This window comes from Aethalodelphis obliquidens, unplaced genomic scaffold (genome assembly GCF_003676395.1).
Source record: "Aethalodelphis obliquidens isolate GAN/ISIS:26980383/991018 unplaced genomic scaffold, ASM367639v1 scaffold8, whole genome shotgun sequence".
NCBI lineage: Eukaryota > Metazoa > Chordata > Mammalia > Artiodactyla > Delphinidae > Aethalodelphis > Aethalodelphis obliquidens.
Window position 1 is genome coordinate 47,960,470 of NW_020837952.1, and position 24,939 is coordinate 47,985,408.

Genomic DNA, 24,939 nt, shown 5'->3' on the forward strand with positions numbered 1-24,939 from the left:
TCTGAAAGGAATGACTCCTTCCTACCTCTGTGTGAAACGGAACGGCCCTCCAAAGTACAGACAGCACAAGCCCATTTTTTCCATAATAAAATAGCACTTTTATTAACTATATACCTTACCTATATTAAGTATATATATATTTATTCTCCATCAATAACACAAAGAAACTACCTTTTCGGCAATATCCAGAAGTCTTAACTAAGGCATTGTACCTGCATGTTCGGGCTTCCTTTCCTTTCTCCCCATCTAATCATCAACATTCATAGACTCTGCAGGGGATGATGCCTCCATGAAGCCTAAAGGCCAAAGCCTAGCAAGTCCTAAAATGGCCCTGGCCTTCAAGGTGATGCTTTAGTCAATCCAATTGAGAGAATCTGAGAGACCAGTATAATAATGTTTACAAAATGTAAATGTTCCTAAAATGTTCAAAAAGCTATGAACAAAACCAAATGTCAGATGATAGGAAAATGGGTAAATGGTGGTGAAGAAAATGTGGTGAGGGCTTCCCTGGTGGCGCAGTGGTTGAGAGTCCGCCTGCCGATGCAGGGGACGCGGGATCGTGCCCCGGTTCGGGAAGATCCCACATGCCGCGGAGCGGCTGGGCCCGTGAGCCATGGCCGCTGAGCCTGCGCGTCCGGAGCCTGTGCTCCGCAACGGGAGAGGCCACAACAGTGAGAGGCCCGTGTACCGCAAAAAAAAAAAAAAAAAAAGTGGTGAAATTGGGAGAAAATTGTGAAAGGTTAGACTGGGAAAGAAAAATGGGGTGGAAGAGACTTAGAAGTCTTCATTTGAAAAATCCACTCCATTGAGGCAAACTTGAGCCATTCAGGTGTTGCTCCCCCATATTGATTTTTGGCTGCCCCAGGACTATTTTTTGTTGCTCTAGTTGACTATACTGACAACAAAAATCGCCGCTGTCATTATTGATCCTTTTTATGAATCAGGTGCCGTGCTGAGCCGTTTACATACATTATCTCATTTAATCCATGTGAGATGGGTATCACTGAACTAAGCTTAATGAGTTTAAGTGACTTGTCCAGGGTCACACAGCTATCAAGTGGCAGAGTCAGAACTAGTTTCATGATTCTAGAACATACACTGTTAACCATATGCTGGGACCAGGCACCAGGGAAAAGTTCATTTCCCAGGAAACAGTCTGAAAGGAGGTGTAAGAGTCACATGCTTACAACTCTTCTGAAGTTCACTGTACATGGTAGAGACTCTTAGTTGCTCCTTTCCTCCTTTACCAAGGATTCCTCTACTTTAGCTGAACACATGGCCACCCCAAATAAAATCTGTATTTCTCAGCCTGTTCTGCAAATAGATTTGGCCTATGACTAAGTTCTAGCCAACAGGATACAAGTGGGAGTAATATGAAAACTTCTGGATTATGCCCTTAATAAAGGCTTGCCCTCTGCTTCCCATCTTGCCCTTTCTGCTTGCTGGAATGCAGAGTTGATAGTGGGGGCTGAAGCCACTACCTTGGACCATGAGATGGAAGCCCAGTGTTAATAATGGCAAGACAACAAACCGAAGGAGCCTTCATTGTGATAAACATCTGGCTGCCACAACAGCTGTGACGGTCCATCCAAACTTGAGAAAGGGACTTCTCTCTTATTTAAGCTAATATTATTTGAGGTCCTCCTGATTCAACAGCCAATCTGATACCTCAAATGTAAGTCCTTCCAAACATCCCACACGCAAAGCTGGTGGGAATAGATAATGATGAGACAGGTAGTCCCGGTGACGGGAATCTGTCCCCTTCTGCCCTTGGAGCCAGGTATGAATTCATGAGGCAGATTCCCTCAGAATTTCCCAGGTTGAGATAATCTTTTTCTGAAACACGGATAATTTCTACATCAAGTGGTTAAATCCATGTGCATATGTGCTCTTGGCCCAACTCTGTTTTAGCTTGACTCTTTTTTTTTCTTCCAGTTTTACTGAGATATAATTGATATACAACACTGTGTACGTTTAAGGTGTACAGCATAATGATTTGACTTACATACATCATGAAATGATTATCACAATAAGTTTAGTGAACATCCATCCTCTCAGATAGATATAAAATTAAAGGAAAAGAAACAAATTTTTCCCTGTGCTGAGAACTCTAGGAATTTACTTTCTTAACTTTCACATATAACGTACAGCGGTGTGAATTATATTTATCATGCTATGCACTACATCCCTAGTCCTTATTTATCTTATAATGGGAAGTTTGTACCTTTTGACTGCCTTCATCCAACTACCCCAGTAACAAGAACTAGAATAAACCCCAGAGCTGATTCCTCCAAGAAAGAAAAGTAAAATTTTAGGGTTATCACAGATACTGTTTTCCAACCAATGTATTGCATCATACCAGTGATTTATAAAGATTCAAGTCACAAGTCACGATTTCTAGATGCTAGTTCTTATTCCCTACCTGTAGACTGTTTCTTGCACTCTCTCTCAACATAACTGTAGCATGCAAATCAGAATCACGCTGTAGGTTTGCTCTGAGGATGGCTATTTTCTTTACCTACCTTAATAACCAAGCAGTCATAGCTATAATTTGTTCTGAGATAAATGTATTCTTTATGACCCCACATCAATTGCTATTGTTGGGTGTGGGGCCTTCCCTGCATTCCTATCGGCACCTCTGCAACAGACATTACTCTAGATGTCCCATAGCACCTTTAGAAAGTCACAAGTGTAATTCAGGAAAAACACATGCTTGGAAATTCCTCTGAGGGACCTGGTGATTACCATGGAGGTAAGTGGAGAAACTTAGTAAAATAGGGGCCGGCATCTTTGTCTTGAGGCCCACAGAGAAGGGAGAGTTTCTGAGTCTGTATCTGCCACACAAATAGACTTGGCCTAAGAAGGCTTTCAACAGGCAGAGTGGAGGCCAGTGCAGTCCTTGATCCAGGTGTTCCAAGATACACTCACCCAGTGGGTCAGCTTTTCCATCCTTATCTGGAACTGTGAACACTCCCACAACTCGGTGGCCCTCTTTGCAGAGGTGGCTGTAGACTTCTTGTCCAAAGAGGCTCTGACCAATAAGTGCCACCTTCAGCTTGTTTTTGAAATAAACCTGCGAAGCAATTCAACAGTGACAGGTATTAGTATGGATAGAAGACATATGGATAATAAACACTCTTTTTTTCAATCATACAAGATGACTTGGGCATTACAAAAGGCTCAAAGATCTACACAGTAAAATAGTTATTGACATACACTGAACTCAGACTACATGCTATATAGGTAGTAGTGAAAATAATTTCACACCTAAGTATTCCTCATTTTCCCTTTGCTCTAACTCCCTTGATTATTCATTAGAATCATTGGGATTGCATATATTTTTACAAGGCATTTCAACTCCTTGATGAAATGAGGCCAGATATTAACAAACAAGCATAAGTTTCATAGTTAAAAGGGGCGTAATTCTGAGCAAGATCTACTTCAATATGGACAATGCTTTTATGTCCTGCAATTTTTTATGCCCACCTCCAAAAGATGCCAAGAGCTAACATCTAGTATAACACAGGGGTCAAAAGCAGATCCTAGACTATCTGAGGTCAAACCTAGGGTCACCCACCCCTTGTTAGTTGTGTGACCTTTAGCAAGTAACTAACTTCCATTTGCCTTTTATTCTCCTCATCTGTAAAACTGGAATAACACCAACTCACACAATTCTGATTGAGGTAGATGACAATATGCATTAGGTTTACTGCAGTGTCTGACACAAAGCACTGTTTAAGTAAAAGCTTTAATAATGTTTTAAAGGCTTTCCTATATACTAGACAATTCTACGTTTTTTCACACGGTCCAGAATTCTACAGTCCTTGGTAAGTGGCATAAACTCATTTGGTCTTAAGACATGGACTGAACTAATGAAATGTTCTTTATAGCCCTTGTAGGTTTCTTATAAGTTAATGCAGTCATTTGGCTTCAAACTTGACCTGCACTGATAATGTCACTTACAGTCTTTACTTATAGTATATTGTAATTTGCTGCAGAAAAGTCAATGTGGGGCTTCCCTGGTGGCGCAGTGGTTGAGAGTCCGTCTGCCGATGCAGGGGACATGGGTTCATGCCCTGGTCCGGGAAGATCTCACATGCCGCGGAGCAGGTAGGCCCGTGAGCCATGACCGCTGAGCCTGCGCGTCCGGAGCCTGTGCTCCGCAACGGGAGAGGCCAGAACAGTGAGAGCCCCACGTAACACACACACAAACACACAAAAAAAGTCAATGTGCTTCATTACAGATACTATCCCAGACCCTGCTGTAAATTGTGCGTAAGGTCCTATATACCATATTGATCTTCTCCAATGTGAATGATTCTGAACCCCACATTTGGCCCCATAGATTTCAGATAAGGAATTGAGGGCTGCACATAATTTCATTTATTTTAATCCTCACAACTATCCTGTTTTCTTATCCCCCATTTTGTACCATTTTATGAATGAAGAAACCAAGACTTAGAAATATCAAGTATATCTCCAAGGTCATACTAGCAAAACAAGGGAGAGGTAGGCTTTGAATCCAGGGCCATCTGACTCCAAAACCCACGAAGGTACTTAAAAATAAAATGAGCCACTACTGCCCATCTCTTCCATCTCCTTTTTTAGAACTTTAACACTGATGCACAAAAATGCAGTGATTGTCAATAAATATAAACACCACATAGATAAGAGTGGCACTAAAGGAGTTAAAGTTTTTAAGGACTGTCTTTAAGCAATTATGCCTTCTGTAAATTCTCCCAAGATGAAACCTTTTCACAAAGCTTAAGGTAACATGTTGACATGATGATTGTTAAGATGGTGATGAAGAGCCACCAGGTGAAGCAGGCTAGCTGCAGGACTGTGCATGTAGAGGTCATCAGAGGGTCACCACCTCCTATGAGCTTCCCGTCTTGGCAAAGAACCAACCCCAGCTCCCCAGAGTTCTTTCCATCTTTCATTCCTCCACGTTAGAATACGTCTCCACAGGATTTGGATTTAGAATATTTTTCCTTCAATCTAAATGGAATTCATTAATGTTCCAGAAAGTCATTCTAACTTAGTAAAGCTTCACTGTTAAAATCTGACTATGAGGAAAACAATTTTCCCTTATTTCCCACTTTCTTAAGGGCATAGATGGCATCCCTTTTTAGGCATAAACTTAAAAGCCTACAGGTTCAGGGACTGCCCTGGTGGCGCAGTGGTTAAGAATCTGCCTGCCAATGCAGGGGACATGGGTTCAAGCCCTGGTCTGGGAAGATCCCACATGCCGCAGAGCAACAAAGCCCGTGCACCACAACTACTGAGCCTGCACTCTAGAGCCCACGAGCCACAACTACTGAAGCCCACGAGCCACAACTATTGAAGCCCACGCACCTAGAGCCCGTGCTCCGCAACAAGAGAAGCCACCGCAATGAGAAGCCCGCGCACCGCAATGAAGAGTAGCCCCCGCTCACCACAACTAGAAAAAGCCCGCGTGCAGCAACAAAGACCCAACGCAGCCAAAAAAAAAAAAAAAAAAAAAGCATATGGGTTCACATCTTCCCTGTGAGCTGATAATTAAACAATTAAGGTTTTGGTATAAAAATTCTTTTCCATGCCCAGCCAAAGTTTCTATCCCCAAAGAGCCTAGAGCTTCAACATCTAATAGATTCTTGCAAACAAACAGATTAACTCTGTAAGAACAGCACAATTTGCCTGCAGATAATGCATGACTATTTCATTTCCTCTCATCAAAAATATCAAAATGTTCTCTAAGTATTCTATCTTAAAATCCTATAATTAATGCTGTTGCTTGAAATAGAACTGACCTGACGTGTTGGCTATCTTACAAAATTTGGCTTTACCTCATACCATTACCAACACCAAATATTTTAAGACTTCTAAAATTATTAGTCTTAAAACATACAAGAGCCAAGAGGATGAGCTGACTCAATTGTAATGTGCTCTCAGCTGTCATCTGGTTATTGGGAGTTCAATTCCAGAGTCAACACTGCCCCAGAAAGACAGTGTTTAAAGAAACCATGTCAGTATCTCCGGAAATTCTACATTCACTGGAACACTTTCTGAGCTTAGTGGTAAAACTGAAACTATAAAGGTGAGTTTCTAGCAGTGAAAAAAATTTCAGAGTTTAAGATTTTAAGTATTTATAATGAGTTAGTATAATTCCAAAGAACTGGACTGGGATATTTCACCTTAGTCTTATTTCTCCAAGTATGATCTGAGGGCTGACTGCCCGTGTTGGCAGAATCAGCTGGGAGGAAATGTTAAAAATGTGGTTTCCTGGGCCCCATCCCTGATCTACTGAGTCAGACCGTCAGGAAGCAGGCACTAACTCAAAAGCATATGAGGAAGTTTGGATCCTGCCTCTGCAGTTTATTAGCCCAGGAAGCTGCATTTGAACAAGCTCTCCATTGATTGACAGGCTCACTAAAGTCTGCGAATCTCTGCTATACAGAGTGTGTGTCCGCCCCCTACAAAAAAGATTTTGCTCTGGGGAGTTTGGGTCAAGGAAAAAGTGGTGGAAGTAGTAGCAAACAGTTTAAGGAGACCCTGGTATGTGTCAGGTATTTAATATGTGTTACCTCATTTTGATTGCCCAATGACTCCCAAGAGGCAGACATTAATAAGCCATTTTACAGATGGCTTTACAGATGAAGAAACTAAAACAAAGAGAGGTTAAGATACAGCCTGGGGCTTCCCTGGTGGCGCAGTGGTTGGGAGTCCGCCTGCCAGTGCAGGGGACACGGGTTCCATCCCTGGTCCGGGAGGATCCCACATGCTGCAGAGCAACTAAGCCCATGCACCACAACTACTGAGCCCACACGCCACAACTGCTGAAGCCCGTGCGCCTGGAGCCCATGCTCTGCAGCAGGAGGGGCCGCCGCAGTGAGGGGCCCGCGTGCCGTGGCAAGGAGTGACCCCTGAGAGGACCCAATGCAGCCAAAAATAAAATAAAATAAGTGAATTAAAAAAAAAGAACGAAAGGGCTTCCCTGGTGACGCAGTGGTTAAGAATCCGCCTGCCAATGCAGGGGACGCGGGTTCAAGCCCTGGTCTGGGAAGATCCCACGTGTCGCAGAGCAACTGAGCCTGTGTGCCACAACTACTGAGCCAGCACACCACAACTACTGAAGCCCGGGCACCTAGAGCCCGTGCTCTGCAACAAGAGAAGCCACCGCAATGAGAAGCCCGTGGGCAGCAGCAAAGATCCAACGCAGCCAAAAATAAATATAAATAAAATAAATAAATTTATAAAAAAAATAGAGAGAAAGAAAATGCATGGTATTAAAAAAAAAAAAAGATACAGCCTGGAGTCAAATCACTACTCAGTGGCAGCTCTGAGATTCTAATCTAGTCATTACCCCAGTGCCATTGTTTTTCTGTAACACCAGCTGTGCTACTTTGAGCTCAGCCTCATCAATTAAAATCTGCATAATAATAGTACCTATCTCATAAGGTTGTTAGGAGGATTTAGTGGGATAAAGCGTAAAGCGTAATGCATTAGTGCAGTGTGTGGCAATAACAAAGGCTCAATAAATGTCAACTAGTATCATTATTATACCACAAGTAATGCCCAGGTAAATAAAAATGATGATAATGGATCTTTCCTACTGGGAGTGTACCATAAGGCAGGCACTGTATTGAGCCTTTTTCACTGATTAAAAAAAGTGTATCAAATCCTTATCATATGTCTTTAAGCCTTACTGTGATCCATTTTACAAATGAGAAAACATAGGGCTCGGGGAAGTTAAGTAACCTGTCCACGGACAGGGCTAAGAAGGGGCAGAGGAAGGATTCAAACTCAGATCTGTGTCGCTTCAGCAGATGTGCTTCTATGGCTTTCCTATGTTGATGGTTCCCCCACCCCTTCTTTTTTAAAAGGAAAATTTGGCGATAGTTTGACAGGTCAGTTACGGGAAATAGTTCCATCAGACTTTCTAAGGGAATATCATGGTGGTCCTGACATGGGAGACAGCACCATTCATTAAAGGGTTAGGCTGATGACCAGAGAACATACTTTAAGGCACTATCAGTGCCTTGTTATATTGGTGAGAAAGAAGAAGGGGGCATAAAATGACCCACAGCATTTCTAAATCCCGGTGATAAGTGCTGTTATCTTGGGGTCCTCTAGAGATAACATTCTGCATTAGAAGAGGCCTTTGCAGGGAATAGAGCTTTTGTTTCTTAAGCTATCAACTGTTGCATTCCCAGGCTATCCACATCCTGGTGAAATTCTTCAGGAAGCAAGTTAATATGGACTCTGATTATGTTCCAAGGGTTTAAAGAAAAATACACACAGTCTTCTCTGGAGAACTTAAAGGCACAGTGCTAAGAGTCTGTGCTGATCCGAAGCCCTTTTGTGAAGCAGATGTTACCTTAATAGAACCAACAGAGCAGGATGTAAAATAAGGTCAAAGCTGTCCACATGAGCAATTGTGAGAACTGGCAGTTTTCCCAATGAGAACTGGAAAGGAGAAAGGACCTTCCCACAAAAGAATAAAACAAAATAAATTTTTCTGAGACACTGAGATGCCTAACTCTTAATGGACCATTTGGCACATGGTTCCCCAAATCATGCCTGATGGTGCGCAAGATCTGTTCACCAAGCATGTTTTGAGCATTTGCCAAGCTCTGGGCACAGTGCACGGTGGGGTTGCAATCAGTGGCCTGGCAAAGAGGATTTTATTGGGCCCACAGAGCATCTGCAGAAGAACTGTGATAAGATTTTTAGGAGGTTTCACATTAGCAGGCTGAATTTCTGACTTCTCTTTAAAAATCAGGTTTGTCAACCATGGTTGACATTCCCACGTGGAAACGGTCGGCTGCAGCTGAGCAGGGGCTGCTCCCTTTAACTCTGAACGTGGCCTTTCACTCCTTCCAGCCCAAATGCTACTTTTGTCTTATCTGTTTGGCCTGGGGGGGGGGGGGGGGGGGGTTGTTTGGGATCCCTAAGCTGAAGGCACAAGAGTAGTCCCTGCCCTAGTTTGGTTGAGTGCCTTTTCATATTTTATTGTCCACTTGTATTTCCCTTCCGTTATTATCCTTTACCTAAAGGCAAGTTTAATCATTTGTCCCACTAATCTCTGGACTCCTTGAAAGCAGGGACTATTTATCTCTTGTTTATTCTTTTATCCTTTTTGGCTGTGAGACTCTAAAAAAGTTATGTCACTTCTCTGGGTCTCAGTTTCCTGATTTGTAGAATGGGCATTATAATAGTACCTACTTCACTGAGATGTTATGAAGACTAAATGAGTATATGTAAAGCATTTATAACAGTGCCTGGTGCATACAAAGTCATATCAATGATACCTATTATTATTATTTCTTCAGGATTTAGAAGAAGTGCTCAGCACATAATACACAATTTAATATGGTTTGAAGCTGAATCTGAAGGTCCTAAATCAAATTAGATGCCAATGCCGAGGGTCAGGCAATAAGGAAACAAGTTAAGGACCTGGTTGCTAGAACTAGGGTATAAAGCCAGTACTTGGTTTCAAGAAGCAGGGAAGGGTCCAGCCTCTTGAATTGGATCATAAAGTAACCTTAAGTCCTGGAACCAAGCTATGAATCCAGAGCAACAGCCAGGCTTGTCCCAGACACTGGCAGAGGAAATAACAGCTAAAGAACAGAGTGCCAAAAATATTAAGGCTAAATAGCTCCCACCATCGGGAGAAATTAAGAGGTAGTGAGCCAGGCAAGATACCGGAAGTGGACAATAATAACTAATTGACAAAGGGCCTTATTGCTGTATATAGTTGCACTAGTTAATAAGATCCAGTCATATCATTAAGCTGAGATCATTAAATATTTCTAAGTCCATTTCTTTAAGACAGAGAATGGAAAAATTAATTATATCAGGAAGTGTTATGAACTAATTTCCTCCTTGGATTTTGTTAAGTTCTGAGAGATTTTTTTTTCATTCCTCTTTCATTCTGCTTTAATACCAAACTCAAAAGTGCTGTGTGATTTAAAAAATTTTTTTTCATACGAAGGTACAATTTACATACAATGAACACACCATTTTCAATGCAAAATTCTTTCAGTTCGGACAAACACACAGTCATGTAACCAGTTACAATCAAGATAAAGAACATCACCCCCCCAAATCCCCTCCCATCCCTTTGCTGTCAATCCCTCCCCCTATCTCCAGCCTGGCCTTATTTTCCCATCAGTTTAGGTTTACTCTTTCCAAAGTGTCAGACAAATGGACTCATATACATATGCAGCCCTTTGAGTCTGTCTTCTTACACTTAGCATACATATTTGAGTTTCATCCATGTTGTTGTATATATCAGAAGTCCATTCCTTTTTTTTTTCTGAGTAAGATTCCACTATATGGATGGATATACCACAGTTTGCTTATCCTGTCACCAGCTGAAAGACATTTAAATTGGTGATTATGAATAATCCCTTTGTAAACATCCATAAATAGGTATTTGTGTGAACATAAGTTTTAATTTCTCTTGGGTAAATACCTATGAGGGCAACTGCTGGGTCATTTGATGGGTTTATGTTTAATTTTATTAAAAAAAAAGTCGGTTTTCCAAAGCAGCTGTACCATTTTATGCTCCCACCAGCCATTGTCATTTTGAACAATTCTTATAGAACACGGTCCAAAGGATGAATCTCCATTTTCTATGGAGTAAAACATCCCAAATTCTTCACTTATTATTCCATGTCTTCCTTTGGCCATTGAAGAACCTGCCTCCTTCCCAGCCATGTGGCACTGCTCTCCCACATGTATTCCTGGAGATAGACTCAGGCCCCTGACCCCTGACCATACCTGGCACTTCTCCACAAGAGTGTTTTTGTTTATCCCATTTGCCACCTGGGATGTTCATCTTTTATTACTGAAATCTTATATGACCCCATTATTGGCATTTTTTCATCCTTCAGGAATCCCTTCTGCTCTCCAAACAAAGACAATTAAATGAAAGGTGTTGACAGAGGAGGCCAATAAAACAGACATGCACGAGCCCCTTGTTCTCTGTGCCATCCAGCCCAGATTCCCGTGTGCCACGTGGCAGGAGAAAGCTAAGGAGGAGTCCAGAGCTCTGCATAGGAGAGCAAGCAAAATATCTGCCAGAGCAAGTTTCTTTCTGCTTATTTAAAAAAAGGTGAATACTCCCCAAATAACTAGAACTGACTGCATGGGATAAAGTGAATTCTCATCACTTGTGGCTGTCTGGGGGACAAAAGCTTTTCCATTTATGCAACTTTGGGCCAGTTCTTGATGCTACTCAAGACTTCTCTCTGCTCCAAGTTTTTTACATCTGGATATGTACACATGCGCATATGACTTTGGCAGAGAAGAGGAATCAAAAAGCAAATTATTTTATAACACAGCAAACATGCACTTCCTATAAAAGAGATGATGTACATGGAGTGGACTTTTTCTTCCCTAAACAGCTTGGAGTCTGCCTAGACGCAGGGAGGCATCTCTCCTCAGGCCCCTGAAGTGCTGAAGGCAGCGCCCCATGCAACGTGTCCTCCCTCATTCCGTTTCTGGAGAGGCTGATGCAATTCCAAGGCGCGGGGCTGGGCCAGGGCTAGGTTTTTGCACCATAGTTTACTAATGTTCCAGGGTGGCTGCTTCTGCAGCGCCCGGTGATCCTAGAAATCTTGCCGCCTGCAGCTCAGGAATAATGAGCTTGCGGTCACCGGCTCGGAGTGCCATTATCTGAATGGGCCCTGCGTGCCAGTCGGGAGCGCTCACACCTCTCAGGCCGCGGAGGAGGACCCGGTTGACTTGATACCACTCTCCTCCAGGAGGTGGTCTCGGTCCTGTACCTCGGCTCCATCTCGTAACCAGGCAGGGATCTCACAGTTGAAATGAAAACGGAAAGGGAACCGACTCTGTCCCTCTTGCCGAGCGACTGTTTCCACCCTGTCAATCCCAGCCAGACATCCTCAGCCCCGTCCCGGTAGAAGACAATGGCTCGCTCGACAAGCCCCATTCAGGACCCTCCCCGGACCCTTCTCTTCACTCTCCCGGTTTTAAAAACGTCGTCCTGGCCTTTAGCAAAGTAAACACTTTGCTCAAAGTAAACACTGCCCTCCCTCAGCCCCGCTGCCCGGCCCGCCCTCTCCGGATCTGGAAAGCAGCCCCCGGGTGAGAGCCGGGACGCTCGCCGGGGCCGGACTCACCTGGCCGGTGGAGAAGCGCCGGAGTGCCTGGTTGCCCTGCCACAACATGCTGGAAAGAAGCGCTCGTGCGGGCGGCGCGGGAGGCAAGCGGGAGGCACGCGGGGGCGGCTCAGCCTAGGCGCGGCCTGCAGCCTCGGAGTCCCCGGCGAGTCCCGGGACGCAGCTCGCGGCCCCGCCCCCTCATCTGTCAGGGCTCCCGCGGCCAATCCCGAACGACTGGGCGGGGCGTGCTCCAGCCTCCCGGAGCAGCGCTGGTGCCCAGCCCGAGCGACAGCTTCTGGCGGCTGCCTCGGTGCAGTCTCACTATCTGTGGGATCTTCTCCCAGTTACTCACACACTCTGAAGTACATAAGGATCTGCCTTAAAAGTCAGTCTGACACCCCAGGTCATGTCCTTAACACAGTCCTGAGAAGACAACAGGCAAGTGCGTGGAGCCGCGAAAGATAAACGGGTGAGGGCACCTTCGCGACGTAAGTATCCTGATTCCTATCTCGTAGTCTGACAAGAAGATTTAATGAGAGATTGTGTATAAAGCACCTGGCAAAGGGCTTGGCACAGAGTTGGTCCCGATAGATGATAGACAAATAGATGGGTTGATAGATGATAGACACCCGACAGCCTTTTCCCTCACCTCTCTGAAGAAACGCTCAAGACATGCTTTAGCTGAGCACTTGTCTCAAACAGAACTCCTTAGCCTGGCATTCAAGACCGTCTGTAGTTTGGCACTTACTCTTATTTCTCGCTGCTCTTTTGCACGTGTAATTCAGCGTGACCATAGTACTTGCTTATTCCTTCCTGGACAACGTTTCCCAGGAAAGCTTGCCACCTGTCACTTGTCACCATCTAGGCATGACCAAATTCCTTCTCTTCTTAAAGATATAGCTCAAATGCTGCCTCCTACAGGTATTTTTCCTGATTCTTTCCTCCCTAAGCTCCTTACTTCCTCAAAGTAACCTTTCACTCCTCTGAACTAGGAAGGATTTTTGTCTATGCAGCTCTATGAAGCCTCAGTCTGTTACTACTATTTATGTAGCAGTCATCTTCTCTACTGGAAGCTCTTTGCAGGCTGACTCCATGCCTTATTTATCAAGATTTACAGTACTTAGCACTAAGCAGAGCTTAGAAAATACTTGTTGAGAAGGTAAGAAGGAAAGAAAAAGAACCACTCTTTAAAAAAAATTTTTAATTGAAGTATAGTTGATTTACAATGTTGTGTTAATTTCTTCTGTACAGCAAAGTGACTCAGTTATACTCAGTTGCATATATATACATATTCATTCTAGAAAAAGAACCATTCTTAAAGCCTGGAGAATTGCAGCAAACATCCAGGGTTTTGCTTTAGGAACTGCCCCTTGACAATTCACCCCATTTCTCTGACTGCATTTTTGTGAATTCTTGCATCTCTTAAACTTCCAAATATTGATATTCATTTTATTTGTTCTAAACCAGGGAGGATGGGCAAGGACTGTGGTTTTTCCTGAGTGAAGATTCCATAGTTATATACTCCAACTCCCAACTTTAGAAAATGAGCTTATGTTCGCCCAAATATAAGAAAATATGCATGATGTCTAAGATTTTCATCTTTAAGAACCAAAAATGTAGTCCTCTTGATAATTGGAGGTTAGACCAGATACAACTAGAGAGTTTGACAAACAAAAAATTGCCTGCCAACCTAGACTTCTCTTGCTAGCAAAAATGGAGATGAAATAAACTTCAGAAACAAAAACTTGAGAGATTTTGTCATCAGCAGACATACAATAAAGGGAATATTAAAGTATCCTTCAAGCAGGAGGAAAATTACCTACTTGGAAGCCCGGAAATGCAGGAAGGAATAAAGACCAACAAAAAAGGCAAATATGTGAGTGAATTTAAGTAAACATTGACATATGAACAATAATAATAAAATCTTGTAGATATATATATATCCATGAAAATATACAAACAACAATAAAAAATTGTCGGATAGGGACTTCCCTGGTGGCCCAGTGGCTAAGGCTCCGTGCTCCCAATGCAGGGGACCCAAGTTGGATCCCTGGTCAGGGAACTAGATCCCATATGCCGCAACTAAGAGTTCACATGCTGCAAGTAAAGATCCCACCCGCTGCAATGAAGATACTGGCACAGCCAAATAAATAAATATTTTTAAAAAGTGTTGGATAGTTGGGAGGGCTGGGAGGAATGGAATATTCTTTAGGCAGAAAGATAATAATCCTCGATGGAAGCTCAGAAATGAAGGAATAAAGAGCTTTAGAGAGGGTAAATACAAGGACAAATTTTAATTAATATTGTCTAAAATGCTTCTAATAATGTTCTATGGAGTTCAAAAATATGTATAATTAAAATACATGACAACAATAGCATATGATTTTCAGGGAGAAAAGGTTAAGTTAAAGGTTCTAAGCTTGCAGCATTGTCTTGGAAATAATAAAAGTACTAATTTATGTTAGACTTAATAAGTTAAGGATGCATATTATAATCTCTAGTACAACCACTAAAGGGACAGTAATACAATGTATAACTACCAAGTTAATAGAGTGTAAAACTATTAAGACAATAAAATGATAAAAAACTCAATCCAAAAGAAGGCAAGAAAGGAGAGAAAAAGGAACATGCGTGAAAAATAGAAGGAAATTAGTAAGATGTTAGATTTAAGCCAGTAATTGCGGTAAATGAAAACGGACTAAATGTTTTGTTTTTTTGCGGTATGCGGGCCTCTCACTGTTGTGGCCCCTCTCGTTGCAGAGCACAGGCTCCGGACGCGCAGGCTCAGCGGCCATGGCTCACGGGCCCAGCTGCTCCGCGGCATGTGGGATCTTCCCGGACCGGGGCACGAACCCGTGTTCCCTGCATCGGCAGGCGGACTCTCAACCACTGCACCACCAGGGAAGCCCAAAAATGGACTAAATGTTTTAATGAAAAGACAAAGATCATCAGGTTGGTTAAAAAACAAAACTCTGATGAGAGAGACTCATAAAATATAAAGATTCCGAAAGCACTCATAAAATATAAAGATTCCAATTTTTTTAAAAAAACACTCAAACACTAACCAAAAGAAAATGTTAATCTGACAGGAAGATAAAAATTCTAAGTTTGTATACACTTAATAACACAGCCTCAAATTTTATAAAGCAAAAATTACAGAACTTCAAGGAAAAATAGACAAACCTGTAACCATACTTGAAGATTGTTTAAACATTGTAATAATTTTTTATTGAACTATAGTTGATTTACAATGTTATGTTACTTTCTGCTGTATAGCAAAGTGATTCAGTTTTATATATATATATATTTTAAATTTTCTTTTCTATTATGGTTTATCACAGAATATTGAATATAGTTTCCTGTGCTATACAGTAGGACCTTGTTGTTTATCCATTCTCTATATAATAGTTTGCATCTGCTAACCCCAAACTCCCACTCCGTCCCTCTCCCACCTCCCCCTACCCCATGGCAACCACAAGTCTGTTCTCTATGTCTGTGAGTCTGTTTCTGTTTCATAAAAGTTCATTTGTGTCATATTTTAGATTCCACATATAAGTGATATCATATGGTTATTGTCTTTCTCTTTGACTTACTTCGTATTTGAAGATTTTTATCATACTTCTCTTAATAACTGATAGAAACAGGCAAAATATTAGCAATGATACAGAATATTTAAATGAGATGATTAATGCATTTGGCCTAATTAAAACATCTAGAAGCACCCAACTACCAAATACGCATTCTTTTTATTTATTTATTTATTTTTTAAACTTTTATTTGCATTTATTTTTTGCGGCATTTATTCCCAGGCCATAAGTTTTTGTTTCTTCTGGGCAACCTCCTCTTCTGGTTTAGGAACAATCTCTTCTTTTTCAGTAAGGATCATCTCAATGTGGCAGGGAGAGCTCATGCATGGGTTGATCCAACCATGAGCTCTGTTAAGTCCTGCGCCGCATCCTGGGGGCTTTGTTCACCTGGATGTGCTCTACATCTAAGCCCTTAAGTTCAGCATCACTCTCTGCATTTTTGAGCATGTGCAGTAAAAATTCAGCACTTTTTTTGGGCCACTGACCTGAGTCCAGCTCCACTGTTTGGCCTGGGCACACCTACCAGCTCCACCATTGTAACGACAGAATGGCACACATTGCTTCTTTAAAGTGACATCTTGCAAATACTTGGTGGCTTTACGGATATGCATACACTTACTGGCCTGAGCAGTTTCACGAGTGTTCTGAGAATGAACACGAAGATTTGAATCTCTTGACTTGCATGAGTTTGTGGTGTTTTCTGGGTCAAGTGAATAGCAAACCATGTTTTAGAGGTCACTGCGAGACACTGGACCTCCAGAGTCGTCACCGACCACAGGCTGCCTGTACCCCTGCCAGCCCCATTCCCAATCATCAAGCCCCTCTGCGGCCCGCAGAGGCTGAGAGCACGGGGCGCCAAGCCAGGGATTCCGACACATCCCCCTGCATGGAACTCTGCTCCGGAGGGTCTCGAAATCAGCACCGCCAAGGCCAGGATGGCAGCGATAACCAGAGGATTCACCATTCGAGAGAGATGCCTCACATTCTTTTTCAATACATACAAACCATTTTCAAAAATTCACCGTATGCTAGCCTAAAATGAATGTAAGTCATAGAGTTTGACTCTGGCTATAGTGGAATGAAGCTAGAAATCAATAACAAGAAGATAATTAGTGTAATCACCACTTCTTTGGAAATTATGAAATACACTTCTAAATAATGATAGGGGAAGTCACTGGAAGAGATGGCATGTTCTTTGCTTTTCCCAGTGTCAGGTGTATGAGGGAGCCCTGGGTCTGCAGACATTCCCACGACATCTTTGCTGAGATGAAGGAAATGAGAGAAAAAGTGCCTAGTCTAGAGAAAAATGAAGATGCAAAGTTGAAAGCGAGCTATCTTCATCTGAGAAGAAAGTCCGGGGGCAGAGCTCTTGAGGAAATAGTTGCAAAAAAGCCTTTTAAAAAATTCTGAGAATTACAACATGGATAAAGAAAAAATTAAGATCAAGCAATTTCCTTTATTATTATTATTATCAAGGTATAGTTGATATACAATATTATATGTTTCAGGTGTACAAAAAAGTGATTCACAATTTTTAAAGGTTATACTCCATTTATAGTTATTATAAACTACTGGCTACATTCCCTGTGTCGTATAATATATGCTTGTAGTTTATTTATTTTGTACACAGTAGTTTGTACCTCTTAATCCCCTGCCTCTATCTTGCCCCTCAAGCAACTTCTACTGCAGCCTCAGATGAGACATAGGTGTCTAGGGACCATGTCTCCTACTCGATGGGAACTTCCAAACAGAGACCATTGCTGTGGTTAGTGAACTGTCTGGCTGAGTAAAAGAACTGAATTGGGAATCTTCTCATTTTTATTGTTTCTTCTTAATATATTACTTCTCAGCTATTTGTTTCCTTTCATACACTATGTCATTGGGACAGCTTGATAGGTAGCAGTGAGATGTGCTGTTTCTTGAAGGGGTATAATCTTAAAATTTGAATGTGTGTAATTTTTGGATTAAACAATGCACCAATGAAAAAGACACATCAGAGCAGTATAAAGTAATTTTCTGAAAACAACTGTATATATTTCCTATGTTCTAGTGTAGAACTAGTTCTAACAAGTAATAAGCAAATTTTATGATGTTAATGTTTTGGGTTTCTTCACTTAATTTTAAACTTTTAATATTTTTCTTATTTCATATAATCTCTATTGTTACTTTCCTCTGTCTTTTTCTTTTTGGATTTTGTAAAACATTAGTTTAAGACCACAGATTAGAAGACATCACGTATTTCAAGCAGATATGAAAGACTTGTGTCCCTGTAGCTGAACTTGATTTGCCTTAACCTTGTTTCATTTTTAAAAATAGAATTTTTCCTGGGCAATATTTGCCTATTCTGGTGTAACCTTGTGTGACCCTAATGCTTATGTAAGAGAGCCCATGGTACCTAGTGTTTTTCACTTCTGTAGTGTTAGAATATCTTTTTGTTTTCGTTGAAGAGGTGAATGAAGTATGTACACGCATAGACTGTTGAATTCATTTTTTGTGCCATTTTTGTAAATACAGTAACTTGTACAACTTTTTGCATATGTCTGAACTGACTTCACACATTAGGTGATAGATGAAGTGCAAAGTGGAAACCCAAGAATTCCCACAAAAAACTCTGTGTGTAGAGCTGTGTACAGTAAAAGTGATTTATAGTCTTGACCTTCTAGAATATCACACTGAAATCTTTACTCAGTCTGCCATGGATAAGTGTTTACTTTTGTGACTGATATCTATGACATTCAGGGGCCTTGTTCAAATATGATATGTTGCTCAGGGATCTATTTTGTCCTGGATAGAACATTCATTCAGAATTTTATGAAACTGCAAGTCATATAATTTATAAACTTTTTTAAAATACAAATTTATTTATTTGTTTCTATTTTTGGCTGAGTTGGGTCTTCGTTGCTGTGTGTGGGCTTTCTCTAGTTGCAGCGAGCCGGAGCTACTCTTCATTGCGGTGTGCGGGCTTCTCATTGTCATGGCTTCTCTTGTTGCAAGACACAGGCTCTAGGCGCGTGGGCTTCAGCAGTTGTGGCACACAGGCTCTAGAGCGCAGGCTCAGTAGTTGTGGTGCATGGGCTTAGTTGCTCCGCGGCATGTGGGATCTTCCTGGACCAGCGATCAAACCCGTGTCCCCTGCATTGGCAGGCAGATTCTTAACCAGTGAGCCACCAGGGAAGCCTTAATTTATAAACTTTTTTAAACATAGAAAAATTTTACTTTCATAGTCAACTTCAGGATTTTAGAATAAAATTCTAGGAGTTTTCATACTCTTGTTTGGTTGCTTATTTGACTCAAACTGATGTGCAGCCATTTTTGCTATTTGGAAACAGAGCTGTGTGTATTTATTTATTTTGAATTTGTTCTACTGAATACTCTACGTTATTCATTTTTAGAATGGTGTTTCCTTTATAAATTCTCATTTTAATTAACACACTCTTGAACTTGTATTATTATTAATGTTTGATTATTGTTTAAGTGAAAATAACTTCATGATAAAACAAATACTTGAGAGCACTGGCCGAGGAATCTACAACAGGAAGAACTGGAGTAGGGGCCAAAAGACAGAGCAACCAGCAGATTTCAGCAATCTCATGGCGGTACAGAGAACAAATGGAGTTTGAGCAGCCAGGACTTGAGTCAAGATCTTGGCAATAGGGAGATACAGAGGTGAACTTAGCTCCTGACACTCACTTGATTTATGCTTTTTTTTTGGCTGCATTGGGTCTTCGTTGCTGCGTGCAGGCTTTCTCTAGTTGCAGTGAGCGGGGGCTACTCTTCGTTGTGGTGCACGGGCTTCTCATTGCGGTGGCTTTTCTTCTTGCATAGCATGGGCTCTAGGCGCACGGGCTTCAGTAGTTGCAGTGTGTGGACTCAGTAGTTGTGGCACGTGGGCTCAGTAGTTGTGGCACGCAGGCCCTAGAGCACATGGGATCAGTAGTTGCAGTGTGCAGGCTCTAGGGCAAGTGGGCTTCAGTAGTTGTGGCACGTGGGTGCAGTAGTTGTGGTTTCCAGGCTCTAGAGCACAGGCTCAGTAGTTGTGGCACACACAGGCTTAGTTGCTCCGCGGCATGTGGGATCTTTCCGCACCAGGGATTGAACCCGTGTCCCCTGCATTGGCAGGTGGATTCTTAACCACCGTGCCCCCAGGGGAGTCCCCTGACACTTGATTTCAGTTTGAGGTATGTACTGATTCTTAAGATACATGGATTAGAGGCTATAGAACAAAGCAGAAAATGGCTAAAAAGCAAAGCAGAGTTTCCAGTACCCAGAAGTTGGAGCTGAATATCTGCCAGAATGAGGTAATCCAGGAAACAACTCATCCCTCTCAACTGATACTCTTGGAAGGCATCCCCCGAGTGTAATCTAGAGGTAGAGCAACTGCTGTAAGACTGCAGCCCAGCCTCACGTGAGCTCAGCCCTCACTGTAATGAACTGATCTGCCCTACTTTAGTTGCCTGCCAAAAAATAAGGTCAATCTCTTCTGTAGAAAGATAAGATCATCTAGAACCTCTGTAATTGTTTATTTTCCTGCATTCGATCAAAAGCCTTCAGGGACAGCCAGAAAAATGGCCCAAAGAAATAAACTGTATCATAGGAGAACTGCTAGGGTAGAAATGACCAGCACCGCTTTCATATTCCCACCAGTAATCTCTGTGCAATAAATAAATAATATATTGTTCCATCATGTCTGCCCCCACCAATTTGTGTCGACTTTAAGGACAAGGGTTCAATAAATAATTTTTGAGCACCTACCATGTTCTAGGCTCTGTGGTAGTTGGTGGGCATGGAGAGATGACGAGACAGAAGATTCGCTTCCCTCACGCTGTTTTATAGTCCAGCAGGGAATGGCAAAGAAGCAAAGTGTGATCAGTGCCATAAAACATGAAACAGAGTTTTATGGAAACACAAAGCAGGAGGACCTAACTCAGGGCTAGTCAGTGTGCTGATCAACCTTGCACCCCAGTTCTCAGCATAGTTCTTTTTTTTTTGTGTGTGTGATTTTCAAACTATTTATTTGCTTATTATTCGTGGCAGAAACCTTTCTGAATGGAAATCTTAGGCAGAGGCTCAATCCATGAAAGAAATAAAAGAGATCCTGAGATGGTGAGTCAGGGCTTCCTTCTTACCCTCCCCTGAAGACCCCAGCAGCACAGCTGGAAAACCTAGCATTGGGGAGCTTAGCATAGTTCTTGACACATGGAATGTATGTTTATGGAACACAGAAATAAATGAATCTAGTGACTGGATAGAGGCTGAGGAACAGAGAAAGGAGTGACTAGCTCAGTTTCACATCATAAGGGAGGATTTCACAAAAGATTTACCACCCTGCCCACTCTGACCCCCCTCACTCTAAAAGGTAAGTTTTGAAGAGGAAGAGTTTACCAAAAGATAAAGGTGGAAACAGCATCAGAGGTACAAGAAACAGCAAGTAAAAGTTATGAAGGAGAGAAAGAGCACAGTAAGATCAGAAAATGCCTTCTTGATGGTAACTGGGATAACCACTTTTAAACCTTTAATTAGAAGCAAAATACATTTTTTAAAGGAAATATCATGAAAAAGCCCAATACATTAAGAAATAAAAGACAGGGGCAAGGGGATCCTCTGAGTGAAGGAGAACCCTTAATCCCCTGCTGTGACCTCCAAGGCACTTCCAGGAAGAGACTTTGTTAAGCTCATTTTGTAAGCCACTGGTCTACAAAGAGTATTCACTGGAGTCAGGGGGAGTAGGCCAAGATGGAGAGGTGGTGTGGGGTCTCATAGGGCCTGTATACCATGCTAAGTAGGTGATGGAAAGCATTGAATCTTTTTCTTCCGCTCATTACTAAATATTGTAAAATGCCCAAATGTATAAGAACAAAAACATCAAATCATCAATCCCACGGTTCAAGGATAACTACTCAACATCTGGGTGTTTTTCCTCACTGAAGCATAGTTAAGCAATACAGGGAGGAAATTCCATTGCATTTTAGGAAAATGCTTTTCTTAACAGTATGCAAGGTGGTAAGTGACACCGGAGGCCGTTTAGGAGAAACTGTAATAGGCCAAACAAGTCATCCCCATTACAGTGGGAAGGACAGAAGGGATCAATTTGAAAGACGTTGTTAAAGTCAGCTGAACCCTGTGACTGACGGATGGAGGGAGAATGAGGGCTTCTGTGGGAAATGAAACCATTTACTAAGACATGGACTGCATACAGGATGAGAAGCAGGTTTTGGAGTGGAAGCTCATGAGTTCACTTGTAGGCGAATTGAATTGGATAAGATGCCTGTGGGAAGTTCCTGTGGAGATATCTAGCTGACTACAGAAAAATCATGAGGGATACACCTAACACCATTGTGAATCTCAAACTTTGGTGATAGAGAAAACTTTCCTTCACGCTCCTGAGGTTCTCCAAACCATATTCCTGCCAAGAGAATTTCTTGTTTAAATCATCACCCTTCAAACTGATCACCTTTCAAATTTCCCCCCCAGTTTTTTCTCTCTTTTGATAATCTTCATTTTGATTAGAGAAAACAGTTAATTGCATAATTCCTTTGAGAACCTGTAATAAATTATTAAAATCTTAGAAGTTCTTTTATCCTGGAGCCTAAACATATGAAGCATCTAAATAATGAAATTGTTCTAAAAGGAATTTTGAAATGATCTTTTTTTAAAAAAATCATCCTACTGTAATAATCAAATAATGATTTGCTCTAGTACCTGGCAAATAGTGACAGTGTGGTCTGCTTGACTGCAAATGACCAAATTGCTGTTTAATGTAATGGCCATGTAATGCTTTTGCCTCCCGCCATCTAAGCCCTCATCTTGGGATAAAAGTACTCTGGTTTTCATGTGAGGATCTATTTCTCCTCCTGTCTTAGGCCATGTGGTTTCTATGAAGTTACCTCTTCCCCTAAACCCCCTTGGAGCCAGGGGTGGAGCACATGATCTACACTAAGCCAATCAGGGCATCCCTCTCACCCTCTTAATTACAATGATTGGTTAAAAATGTGCAAAGTATCCTAGGAAGGCTAGTCAAGGCCTACAGGACAATTCTGGGACTTCTCTTTGAGCTATCAGTTAAGCATGCTCTTTATCTCTCCTTTGCTAGATGTGACATTGTGCTGATATGAGCCTGAAGTTGCCAAGGGCTAGCATATGCAACCTGAAGAATGTAGCAAAATTTGCAAGAGATGGAAGAGAAACTGAAAAGTCAAGACCTGACACCATTTGAATCCTAGAACCAGATGCACAAGAAGGCCAGTCCCACCACTACATTTTAAAATTAACATACAGTAAAATTGACTTTATTTTTGGTATACAGTTCTATAAGTTTTAGCATATGTATAGATTTTGTATAAGGAACACCACAATCAGGATACAGAATAGTTCCATTCCCCTAACACCCCCCCCCAAATTCTTGCCCTATCCCTTTGTAGTCATGTCTACCAACCACCCCTGAATGCTGATAACCACTGACATGCTCTCTATCCCTGTTGTTTTATCTTTTCAAGAATGTCAAATAAATGGACTCATGTAGTATGTAAGTTATTAGACTGGTTTTCTTCATTCAGCATAATGCCCTTGAGATTCATGCTAATATTTAGAAATTTTCCATTGTGGTCAGAGAATATAACTGTAACATTTCAATCCATTTAAATGTACTGAGACTTGTTTTATGGCCTAGCATGTGGCCTGTCTTGCTGGGTATTCCTTGTATACTTGAAAAAAAGTCTATTTTGCTGTTTTGGGGTGAAATGTTTTATAAATATCAATCAAGACAAGCTGGTTAAGAGTATTTTTCAATTCTATATTCTGTCTACTTGTTATATCAAATACTCAGAGGGACATGTTAAAATTTGCAACTATAATTATTTTATCTATTTCTTCTTTCTAATTCTGTCAGATTTTAGTCAGTTAAAATTTACCACTTGTTGTAAAAAAAAAAAGTAAGTTCACTGACATTCTGGATCCTGTTACATTCTTAAGAAAATTATTGTGGTTTTAATTTAGAAAGAAGTGAATTTGCCTGGGCTCAAACCCTGTAGAGTGTAGTAGCTTACATTTCTGCTTAGTTCTCCATTTAAACAAAGATTTGGCCAATGTTTTTGCTCAGGTTATGGGGTTCACCCTCTTTGCTGTTCCCCTAATGATCAGTTTTCCCTTCTAAATGTCAAGCTACTCTCTCTGCTAGCCCTGTCTCTGTTCTCTGCTATCTTAAACCCACAGGGCTTCAGCTTTTGCTGCCTGAGGTGCACATCTGTTGGGGAATATATGTTGTCAGAGGGCAGCAAACACACCTCTCACCCAATGCTATTGTTTTCCAAGGACTCCTGACTGCTATTGCTATATTTCAGCAGGTCCTGCGCATGTAGGTGAATGCAGCCAAGGATTTTGACAGAGTTTTTACTTGGATTTTGGATCTTTTCCCTTCTGTGGGTCCTTTGTTTCAGGACTCCCTCCCAAGTTTCCAGGTTCTCTTCTAACAACCTTGAACTTAGTTTGCTACCACCTTGAGCCAATAAGACTTCAGTGTTGGGACTTCCCTGGTGGTGCAGTGGTTAAGAATTCTCCTGCCAATGCAGGGGACATGGGTTCGATCCCTGGTCCGGGAAGATCCCACATGCCGTAGAACAGCTAAGCCCATGCACCACAACTACCGAGCCTGCGCTCTAGAGCCTGTGAGCCACAACTACTGAGCCTGTGAGCCACAACTACTGAGCCCGCATGCCATAACTACTGAAGCCTGCGTGCCTAGAGCCAATGCTCCATAACAAGAGAAGCCACCGCAATGAGAAGCCCATGCTCCACAAGGAAGAGTAGCCCCTGCTCACTGCAACTAGAGAAAGCCCGCGCGCAGCAACGAAGACCCAACACAGCCAAAAATAAATAAATAAACATATATACATATAAAAAAAAAGACTGCAGTGTTTCACTCCTGTATTTGAAGGGGTGAGGGACACTGTCAGGTAAAAAGCCACAGATTCATAATTATCACCAGTTGCTGAGTAAATTCTGTGGTTTCTGCCTAAATTCATTGTCTTTCAGATCTTTAAAAAGTTATCTTTATTATATTTTGTCTACTTTTCTTTGTTATTAGCTGCACGTGGGTTCACGTGACTGCTATAGTCTGCCACCAGTGCCTCTTGAGAAGGACACAGAAGTATCTTTGTGGATTACTTTAATATGTTGATTATAAGATTTTTCTAAGGTAGTTATTTTTTTTAATTAGGTTATTTCAACCCAGTCTGTAAACTAAAACT

General features: G+C 41.8%; 1 protein-coding gene across 2 annotated transcripts in view; it reads right to left on the reverse strand.

Annotated features, from left to right (window-relative positions):
• The window catches only part of ALDH1L2 (aldehyde dehydrogenase 1 family member L2), a 56,177-nt gene extending 43,917 nt beyond the window's left edge, over positions 1–12,260 (reverse strand). The window contains exons 1-2 of one of the 2 annotated variants that reach the window (XM_027107417.1): positions 12,129–12,256; positions 2,929–3,073 (exon numbers count right to left, since the gene is read on the reverse strand). In XM_027107417.1, the coding sequence (XP_026963218.1) occupies positions 2,929–3,073; positions 12,129–12,176 (193 nt within the window). In that variant the 5' untranslated portion in view covers positions 12,177–12,256. Of the gene's footprint in view, positions 1–2,928; positions 3,074–12,128 lie in introns of both variants that reach the window. The other variant, XM_027107418.1, reaches the window with a different exon arrangement.
• Positions 12,261–24,939: the final 12,679 nt, after the last annotated feature.